This window comes from Lampris incognitus, chromosome 3, assembly GCF_029633865.1.
Source record: "Lampris incognitus isolate fLamInc1 chromosome 3, fLamInc1.hap2, whole genome shotgun sequence".
In the NCBI taxonomy this organism is placed as follows: domain Eukaryota; kingdom Metazoa; phylum Chordata; class Actinopteri; order Lampriformes; family Lampridae; genus Lampris; species Lampris incognitus.
Window position 1 is genome coordinate 1,482,761 of NC_079213.1, and position 11,516 is coordinate 1,494,276.

At 45.2% G+C, this 11,516-nt stretch overlaps 1 protein-coding gene across 1 annotated transcript in view; it reads right to left on the bottom strand.

The window, feature by feature from the left end:
• cand1 (cullin-associated and neddylation-dissociated 1) overlaps positions 1-10,416 on the bottom strand; it is a 102,533-nt gene extending 92,117 nt beyond the window's left edge. The window contains exons 1-2 of the mRNA XM_056275754.1: positions 10,151-10,416; positions 890-965 (exon numbers count right to left, since the gene is read on the bottom strand). Coding sequence (XP_056131729.1) covers positions 890-965; positions 10,151-10,218 — 144 coding nt within the window. The 5' untranslated portion in view covers positions 10,219-10,416. The remainder of the gene's footprint in view (positions 1-889; positions 966-10,150) is intronic.
• Positions 10,417-11,516: the final 1,100 nt, after the last annotated feature.

The window sequence follows — 11,516 nt, forward strand, 5'->3', positions numbered from 1 at the left end:
ACAGTATGTAAGACATATATTGTTAGTAACGTACAGTATAGCATCAGCATAATGTTTACTGAACAGTATGTAAGACATATATTGTTAGTAACGCACAGTATAGCATCAATATAATGTGTACTGAACAGTATGTAAGACATATATTGTCAGTAACGTACAGTATAGCATCAGTATAATGTGTACTGAACAGTATGTAAGACATATATTGTTAGTAACGTACGGTATAGCATCAGTATAATGTGTACTGAACAGTATGTAAGACATATATTGTTAGTAACGTACGGTATAGCATCAGCATAATGTTTACTGAACAGTATGTAAGACATATATTGTTAGTAACGCACAGTATAGCATCAATATAATGTGTACTGAACAGTATGTAAGACATTTATTGTCAGTAACGTACAGTATAGCATCAGTATGTGTACTGAACAGTATGTAAGACATATATTGTCAGTAACGTACGGTATAGCATCAGTATGTGTACTGAACAGTATGTAAGACATATATTGTTAGTAACGTACAGTATAGCATCAGTATAATGTGTACTGAACAGTATGTAAGACATATATTGTTAGTAACGTACGGTATAGCATCAGTATAATGTTTACTGAACAGTATGTAAGACATATATTGTCAGTAACGTACGGTATAGCATCAGTATAATGTGTACTGAACAGTATGTAAGACATATATTGTCAGTAACGTACGGTATAGCATCAGTATAATGTGTACTGAACAGTATGTAAGACATATATTGTCAGTAACGTACGGTATAGCATCAGTATAATGTGTACTGAACAGTATGTAAGACATATATTGTTAGTACAGTACAGTATAGCAGACAGAATAAGCAGTAGAGCAAATAGTAAAGGTAAAGTAAACACACCTTCCGCTCACTGTCATCATCCAGCTTGATGGAATCTTTCTGCAACTCTGACATCAAATCATTAGTGGCCATAAACCTGGAGAGAGAGAGAGAAAGAGACAGAGAGACAGAGACAGAGAGACAGAGAAATTGGATTTTTACAAGGCCTTTATTTAAATAAACTACAACATTTAACAAGTACATACTCTAACCATTATGAATGAATGAATGAATGAATGAATGAATGCCTTTATTTGTCATTGCACAGCTGTACAATGAAATTAAGTGCAACATAAGTACAACATATAACCATTATAAGGTATATAATACAACATAAGTACAACATATAGCCATTATAAGGTATATAATACAACATCAGTACAACATATAACCATTATAAGGTATATAATACAACATATAACCATGATAAGGTATATAATACAACAGAAGTACAACATATAGCCATGATAAGGTATATAATACAACAGAAGTACAACATATAACCATGATAAGGTATATAATACAACAGAAGTAAAACATATAACCATTATAAGGTATATAATACAACAGAAGTACAACATATAACCATTATAAGGTATATAATACAACAGAAGTACAACATATAACCATTATAAAGTATATAATACAACAGAAGTACAACATATAACCATTATAAGGTATATAATGTATATAATATAATATATGTGCTGTTTCCACCACACGCTGGAGGTTTTTTGTCAGCTTTCTGGCAGCTGCTGTACCAGGCTGTCATGCAGTTTGTTAGGATGCTCGCGATGGAGCATCTATAAAAGTTGACAAGCAGCTTATGGAGCTCTGATCTTCTTGGAGGTCCTAAAGTCCACAATAATCTCCTTGGTGTTTTTGCCGTTTAAGACCAAGTTGTTGTTAGCACACCACGTTGTCAGGTTCTGAACCTCCTCCCTGTATGCAGCTTCGTCCTTGTCTGATATGAGCCTGATGACTGTTGTATCATCTTCAAACTTAACAACAGTGTTTGAGTTGTGGATGGGTTGGCAGTCATGTGTGAGCAGTGCATAAAGGAGGGTGCTCAGCACACAACCTTGGCTCAAGGCTGTTATACACTGGCTGTTAAACACACACACACACACACACACGCACGCACGCACGCACACACTTCTCAGGGTTAGGCCTGAAGCTAAACACAACAGCAGCACCTGGACAACACTTTTAGCCCACCAAACAGTGCCTTTTCAGATGCAGGCTCCAAAGGAGTAGTAGAAGAAAATTCCCCGGATGCTTTGGGAACTGTGGCAATGGAACATGGAACATGGCTAGCGGTTTAGGGAAAGAAGCCCATGAAAATGTGTATGTATATCTTCGCAAATAATCATGCAACATTTTTAATTTTTAAAGTAAAATTTTTAAAAAGTTTTGTCCATAGCCATGAGAACGTAGTGGTTGCCAGAGTAAGTGGTTGGGAAAGATCCAAGGATGTCCACCTGTACTCACTCCATTGGGGACCCAACCAAGTACTGCTGCAGTGGGGCGTGGGAGCGCTGAGTCGGTCCCTTCTGGGCGGTGCAGGAGTCACAGCAGTGCATGTGTAGCTCCATATCTCATCAACAGCCAGGCCAGTAGAACTGCCCCGAGGCAGTGGAGGGTCTTGGTGTTCCCGTAGTGCCCCGCCCCAACTGAGCCATGGACCATCTGGAGAACCCGAGGATGGAGCATACAGGGCACCAATAGCTGCAGGAGGTCGCCCCGTCGTCCATGAGCTTGCCACCTCGGGTATGCCAACCCGTCATGGAGCTCGAAGTTGCCCCATTGAGAGTGGTAGGTCTTTACTTCAGGCCCCAGCACTGACACTTCTGTCCACTCGGGGCACCACCCTGTCTCCAGCCATCCCTTCACCAGTACCAGGGTCACGTCTGCCTCCTGCTGCTGCCTCAGTTGCTGCGTGGTCAACGGGACCCAACTCTCCTCATTGCTGGTGTCATCTGGGCCCGCTCCTCTTGCTGCTGGCAGTAGCGGCACTCCAATACCAAGCAGGGGTGCCGAGTCAACGCGTTGGCATTGCCATGATGTCACGCCACCCGATGCTGGATTTCAAAGTCATACCCTTGAAGTATCTCCCGCCATCAGGCCACCTGGCCCTAAGGGTGCTTAACACTAGAACAACAAGGCTGTCATTTTGACAGTTTTGGATTTTCAAAGTTGAATAACCTGCTGCTCCCTGAATGCTCCTAAAAGTGCATATATCTACATTAAAATTAGTTTTAGATCAACTGCACAAAAAAGTCATGATAAGATCTACCTAAAACCACCATGAGCCGTCAAAAACACCGCTCATAATTTGTGCGTGGTGGTGCGCATCATGTCCGTATTGATGACGCGTGTTGTCGCATTATTTCCTGTGTGAAGTTCATTGCTGTGTCCTAGAAACACACTAGCGCCCTCCAGTGCAGACAAATAGTCTGAACTCAATGTTTAATTATGTCCAACATGTCTGGTTACAGACGCCGCTACAGATGCACGATGACTACCACCGAGGCACTGCAGTATTTAAAAGGCGTGGACAGCTGCCATATTAAATTGTTTAAAAATAGTATTTAAGTTGTTCAAATTTTAATTTTGGTGTCAGTCGTTTCTTAACAGACATACTAACATATGTAATGCATTAATATCTCAACTGGGTATTTATCTTGACAACCGTGATCTCTACAAACCGTCACTTTGACCGCCCATGGTCGTTCTAGTAGTTTTTAAGTTGCGGTCCTTGTTTGGGACTGTTTAATATTAATTTTCAGTTCTTTATTTTACAGGTCACGTGTTACAGGCCTTGTTATGCTTGTTAGATTAGCGGTATGTGTTTTCCATTTTGTTTTTCAGGGTCATGTTTTCATTTTTGCTATTCAAGTTCGACCATGTCTTTCTGAAGTTTAAATTGTTTAAAAATGGTATTATATGTAGTTGTTAAAATGTTAACTTTGGTGTCAGTTTCCTAACAGACATACTAACATATGCAATGCATTAATATCTCAATTGGGTATTTATCTTGACAGAATATAGAGTTTAAAAACCAGCGGACGGTCGTTTTAGGTAGGAGTGAAATTCCAGTCATCCTAGTGTTAAAATTCAGGAGCTAGCTAAGTGAAGCGTGGTCGGTGAGGATGAAGAAGTGGCTGTCGTGCAAATACGGCGAAAAGTGTCGAATTGCCAGAACCACTGCCAGTAGTAGCTCTTTTCCGCCCGACTCACGGCGCAACTGAAGTAGGCCATAGCACGCTCCCCGTCTCCTCCCCGCTGGAAGGGGATAGCTCCCATCCCCACATTGCTGGCATCAGTGTTTACGATGAAAGACTGTTGGGCATCGAGGTAGGCCAAGACTGGGGATTCGCTGAGAGCTGCTTTGAGTCAGGTGAAGGCTGCACCACAGGTGTCGTCCCAGTCGAATGGCCTGCCCTTGTTGGTCAAGCGGTGGAGTGGACAGGCAATGGTGGTGAAGTCCCAGATGAAACGGCAGTAGTATGACGCCAGACCCAGGAAACTTCGCAGCTCAAGGACGTAAGCAGGGATTGGCCAGTCTCGGACAGCGGCCACCTTCGCTGTGTCGGTGGCTACACCACGTGCACTGACTAAGTGGCACAGAAACTTCATCTCCCTCATCAGTAGGTGACACTTGACAGGGTTCAGCCGCAGCCCAGCCCAAAGGATGGCGGGGAGGACCTCATGCAGGTTGGACAGGGCTCTGTCGGAATTGTTGGCATGTACCAGCAGGTCATCAAGGTACACGATGCTACAGCTCCAGGGTACGTCCATCAGCACTCTCTCCATCAGACACTCAAATGTAGTCGTGTGTTGTAGAGCCCAAACGGCATGACGCGGAACTGCCACAGACCCTGCCTGATGGTGAAGGCGATCTTTGGTCTCACATCTGGGGCCAGCTCCACCTGCCAGTAGCAACTGTGCAGGTCGATGAACCAGCTGGACCGCGCGATGTGGTCGAGGGCATCATCGATTCGAGGGAGCGGAGTGGGTAAGAGTCCTGTTTTCATGACGGGACTAAGGCGTCGACAGTCCACATAGAACCACCAGCCGCCGTCCTTCTTCCTCACCGAGACGGCCGGAGCCACCCATGGACTGTCGGAGAACTCAATCACCCCGGCAGTAGCCTTCTCACGGATTTTGTCCTCCACCACCTCCCACTTAATGAGGGCCAGCCAATGGGGCTGCAGAAATATTGCCTGGGCAGGGCCGATCTCGATGGCATGTTGGACCAGCATAGTCTGCCTGCAGTCTTCATCTCTAGCAGCGAAGATGTCCACTATGGTTCAACAATGGTTCCCCCCCGTGGTCACTATTAGAAACAGTCATGGTCCTTAAAGTCAGTCAGTAAAATGGTCGTCTTCTTAGTCCGAGTCAAACCCCCAAACAACACAACACAACAATAACCAAAACATGAACACATCACTAAAACAACAATTTGAACATTAACATTAACGGTCCCAGAATCCCTTGTGCTCCTCCAGAACTGCCGACAGTTAGAGCAACCGCCCTCTCTGGTTGCTACAATTTGTTGGAATATCTTAGTTTATTGTAGACGCAAATGAATATGTAATTGGATCGTTATAACAATTTCAGAAAAATGGCTAGCCACGATGTCAATAGAACTTAGTGTAAACGACGATTTGTGAGTGACAGTACAGTCCCACGTATGAAGCTTGAAAAATTATCCAGCCACAAATGTTCTGCACTTCCCCGCTCCTCTGATATCAGGGCAGGGTAATACTTAATTTGAAGGAGTGTGCATAAGACTGACATGACACCGTCATAACCATGACATGACACCTGTCATGATGAACATGAAAGAATCTTATGAATGTTTATGACAGTTGTCATTAAGAATCATTTGCTAAGATTTTCATTGAGAGTGATGAAGAAGGACAGGATTAGGAAGGAGTATATTAGAGGGACAGCTCAGGTTGGACGGTTTGGAGACAAAGCAAGAGAGACATGACAAAGGACATGAGAAAGGACATGTGTGGAGGAGAGATGCTGGGTATATTGGGAGAAGGATGCTGAATATGGAGCTGCCAGGGAAGAGGAGAAGAGGAAGGCCAAAGAGGAGGTTCATGGATGTGGTGAGGGAGGACATGCAGGTGGCTGGTGTGACAGAGGAAGATGCAGAGGACAGGAAGAGATGGAAACGGATGATCCGCTGTGGCGCCCCCTAACGGGAGCAGCCGAAGGAAGAAGTCATTACGTGTCATTTGGTCAATTATGTTATTTTTAATGTCAAGTTAACATTGTTTAGATGTCTGTTTTCAAGCTACCGACGCGCAAAATATATCAAATCGAGCAGCTCGGTCCCACTCGGGTTACTACAACGAATTCAAGCAATATCAACTTTGCATTAAAAATAACACAATTCACCAAATGACATAAACTAGAACAACAAGGCTGTCATTTTGACGGTTTTGGATTTTCAAAGTTGAATAACCTACTACTCCCTGAATGCTCCTAAAAGTGCATATATCTACATTAAAATGAGTTTTACGATCAATGGCACACAAAAAAGTCATGATAAGATCTACGTAAAACCACCATGAGCCGTCAAAAACACGGCTCATAATTTGTGCGTGGTGGTGTGCGACATGTCCGTATTGATGACGCGTGTTGTCGTATTATTTCCTGCGTGAAGTTCATTGCTGTGTCCTAGAAACACACTAGCGCCCTCCAGTGCAGACAAATAGTCTGAACTTGATGTTTGATTATGTCCAACATGTCTGGTTACAGACGCCGCTACAGACGCACCATGACTACCACCGAGGCACTGCAGTATTTAAAAGGCGTGGACAGCCGCCATTTTAAATTGTTTAAAAATAGTATTTAAGTTGTTCAAATTTTAATTTTGGTGTCAGTCGTTTCTTAACAGACATACTAACATATGTAATGCATTAATATCTCAACTGGGTATTTATCTTGACAACCGTGATCTCTACAAACCGCCACTTTGACCGCCCATGGTCGTTCTAGTAGTTTTTAAGTTGCGGTCCTTGTTTGGGACTGTTTAATATTAATTTTCAGTTCTTTATTGTTATGCTTGTTAGATTAGCAGTATGTGTTTTCCGTTTTGTTTTTCAGGGTCATGTTTTCACTTTTTCAGCTTTGCTATTCAACTTCGACTGTGTCTCTCTGAAGTTTAAATCTGGTCAGTCGGGGCGCCTGTTCAGGGGGGAGGAGGAACTGGGGGGAGTAGCATGATCCTCCCACACGCTACGTCCCCCTGGTGAAACTCCTCACTGTCGGGTGAAAAGAAGTGGCTGGTGACTCCACATGTATTGGAGGAGGCATGTGGTAGTCACCAGCCCTCCCCGGATCAGCAGAGGGGGTGGAGCAGCGACCGGGACGGCCCGGAAGAGTGGGGTAATGGCCAAGAACAATTGGGGAGAAAAAAAGGGGGAAATCTCCCCTGAAAAAATGTTAATTTTGGTGTCAGTCGTTTCTTAACTGACATACTAACATGTGTAATGCATTAATACCTCAGCTGGGTATTTATCTTGACAGAATATAGAGTTTAAAAACCAGTGGTGGTGGTTTTAGGCAGGAGTGAAATCCCGGTCGTTCTGGCGCTAATGACAACAGTCATAAACATTCATACAGATGTTGGATGAGCCAGGGGAGACATCTCTGTGAGCAGGACGTCACTGAAATAGCCGATGTGTAAAACGCTCCCTGGCTATTGTCAGTAGATTCATCTGTAGCAAGCAACAGGCTTTAATATGACATGTACAGTACTATGATGTCATGACCACGTCCAGTGGTGGAATGTAACTAATTACAGTTACTCAAGTACTGCACTTAAGTTCAATTTCGAGGTAATTGTACTTTACTTATTTCCATTTAAAGCTACTTTATACTTTTACTCCACAACATTTCAGAGGGGAATATGGTACTTCTTACTCCACTACATTTGACAGCTTTAGTTACTAGTTACTTTTCAGATTTATATTATTAATACAAATTATGAACCAACTAATAATGATGTATTTTTATAGGCTAAGCTACTCAACAGTATATAAAGTAATTGTAATTAGCGCCACATTTACCAGCTGCAACATTAATGTGACGGACACATTATTGCATCAATAATTATAGCCCAATAATATGATATATGATTCTGAAATGGGGCATTCTGCATAATGAGTACTTTTACTTTTGCTACTTTAAGTATATTTTGATGCTAATACTTTTGTACTTTTACTTAAGTGCGATTTTGAATGCAGGACTTTTAATTGTAACAAAGTATTTTTACACTGTGGTATTGCTACTTTTACTTCATTAAATGTTCTGAATACTTCTTCCACCACTGACCACGTCCTGTGTAACCAGGCAATTCATAACATTCCAGGAAGTAGACTTAACGTCTACTTAACGACATCGCGAGTGCTGTCCCATTTCCCAGGTAAAGATTTCAAACCCTACGCCTTGTAGCTCCGTTCCGAAGGGCCACCACCCAGCAAAGGGCACACCAAAACCAGAGGTGGGGGATTGGGCCGATATCTCTCTATCTGCACCTCAGCTCAAACTTCAGCATCTGTGACAACGGTGACTATTACCGTGCCACCAGTCAGGTACCAGTAATGCTACCAGCTGACTGGTTCTGACAGAACACAAGACCAGAGAGTTGCTGGTTGCTGCCCCAACATGCTCTCTGCTTCATCAACTATCACCACTTTTAGCAGGGCAATAAATCTACAACTGCCTCGCTGCAAACAGTAGACGACTGACCGAACTGGGCAGATCCCGGCAGTCAACAGTGTTGCACAAAAGCCTGATCCGGAAGAATTATAATTTCAAAAAGCTGTGACCTTCATCTGGTTAAGTCTGCTTGATAACAGCTAATGCTTCAAGTTGCAATCCTGAATATTTACATGTATGTACATATTTACATGTACGTACGTACCATGTTTATTGGCCATGCAGGAATGTGACTCTGGTGTCGTGGTTCTCTCAGTGTACTTAACATAGAATGACAACACTACAACACAACAACCTTCACATATATACACAAGGACTGACTGATACAGGTGAAATAAGAGGTGGTAAGGTGCAGAGAATATATCAGAGATGCTGAAGTACACGTTAGCAGCTTACTGGCATACATGCCTGAGGTAGATGGACATGACAGTGTACCAGTATACGTACAATGTACAGTACAGTATATCCAAAAGTTACAAAAAGTATACAAAAAGTACTCTACTGTGTATCACTAATGTTTGAGGTTCTGTTATGTTTTTGTTCTGTCAGGCGCATTGTCATTTTTTGGTTTTGAAAAGTTCTTAATAACAAATATTTACATGGTTCTAAACACACACGGTCATGCCCACGTGGATTAATATCTGTAAAAAAAACTGCAACATCTACTGGTTCTACTGGTTCCGTTGCCTCCACAGTGCCTGGCTGCTGGTGGCCTGGACAGTTCTGGGGGAGAGTGTAACGCCAGAAACTGTCAGAGGCATCCGCTTACTCCATGCTAACTTTTGGTGCAACCTTTCACAGCACAAGGATTCAGGACCCTCTAGTCCCGAAGCCAGTGTCACCACACCCTGCAGAACTCCCCGATGCTGGCTGGACACCAATTTAACCAAACACAACCAAGTGGAACAGCAGCTACAGCAAACACAACACAATGACGGACAAACTTCGCTCCCAGGTTGTCCTTGTTGCTCAACCACGAGTCCAGCTCGCATTCCTCACGGCTGATCCTGCAGGCGAGCCATAACGGCGCTTGCTGCTAACTGCTAGCATGGCTTCTGCTAGCCTGGCTTCTGCTAGCCTGGGATAGCGGGTTAGCGCCCATTAAAACTGGTTAGCGTGCAAGCTAACAGCTAACTCACATCAGCCCACACCCTGCTGTCGGGTCTGGGTGTAATAATCACGGGTGTGCGTGTTGGTTTCCCCGCTGAGTTGGCTTAAGTTGCTTTCTGTCCACGAAGCGCTCCCCTCCCGGCTACCTCCCGCCACCAGCCTGCTGCAGTGATTCAGACAGGTGGAGGGCTAGCCTGCCCCGCTAGCTAGCCTAGCTAGCCTGCCCCGCTAGCCTAGCTAGCTAGCTAGCCTGGCAGCCCGCAGCAGCAGCGGCGGCGGCAGCAGGGCCTCGGCTGCTAGCTCGGCGGCTCCCGTGTTTTCACGACGGGCTGCTCGCTGACACAAACAGCCCGGGGAACAGGACGTGTCCGCCCGGCCGTTCGCTCCGTCTACCGCCCCGTTCCCCCTGCTACCGTTTTACGTGTTTACCTGAAGTCCTTGTCGCTGGACGTCATTTTCTCCAGCAGGTTGGAGATGTGGTAGGAGGCACTCGCCATATCTGCGTGTCCCTGCTGCTACGAGCACTTCGTGGTCACCTTGCGCGGGTAAGAGAGGAGGAGCTGCTGAGAGATAAGCTACGCTGCACAGACGGAACTGCTCTTTCCCTCTCGCTAAAACGCTGCTTCTCTGCCGGCTGCTGTCTTCACTTCGGCTTCGGTTCTCCTCCCGCGGAGGTTGGATGTGTTTGAATGGAGGTCCCGGTCGCTCTGCAGAGGGGCGGGGTTAGCGGGCTGGACCTTTACTGTGAGGTCAAAGGTGAAAGGTTTCTTTTCTGCTGCACAGGTCACGGTGAGAAGCTGGCCTGCGCCGCCAGCACCGCATGATTCACTTGGCTGCAGCTTTGCTTCAGATTGGATTGGATTATTAAGAAAAAATGCATTCCTATTCATCTGAACACATGCACAGAATACATCAGCAGTACACGTGTTAATGCACGTTACCACCGGGGAGGGCGGTGGAGTAACGCGTCTTTGACTCCAGGTCCCAACCTCCTCAGAAGTCTTTGACTCCAGGTCCCAACCTGCTCAGAAGTCTTTGACTCCAGGTCCTAACCTACTCAAAAGTTTTTGACTCCAGGTCCCAACCTCCTCAGAAGTCTTTGACACCAGGTCCCAACCTGCTCAGAAGTTTTTGACTCCAGGTCCCAGCCTGCTCAGAAGTCTTTGACTCCAGGTCCCAGCCTGCTCAGAAGTCTTTGACTCCAGGTCCCAGCCTGCTCAGAAGTCTTTGACTCCAGGTCCCAGCCTGCTCAGAAGTCTTTGACTCCAGGTCCCAGCCTGCTCAGAAGTCTTTGACTCCAGGTCCCAACCTGCTCAGAAGTTTTTGACTCCAGGTCCCAACCTGCTCAGAAGTCTTTGACTCCAGGTCCCAACCTCCTCAGAAGTCTTTGACTCCAGGTCCCAGCCTGCTCAGAAGTCTTTGACTCCAGGTCCCAACCTGCTCAGAAGTTTTTGACTCCAGGTCCTAACCTGCTCAAAAGTTTTGACTCCAGGTCCCAACCTCCTCAGAAGTCTTTGACACCAGGTCCCAACCTGCTCAGAAGTCTTTGACTCCAGGTCCCAACCTGCTCAGAAGTTTTTGACTTCAGGTCCCAGCCTGCTCAGAAGTCTTTGACTCCAGGTCCCAGCCTGCTCAGAAGTCTTTGACTCCAGGTCCCAACCTGCTCAGAAGTCTTTGACTCCAGGTCCCAACCTGCTCAGAAGTCTTTGACTCCAGGTCCTAACCTACTCAAAAGTTTTTGACTCCAGGTCCCAACCTCCTCAGAAGTCTTTGACACCAGGTCCCAACCTGCTCA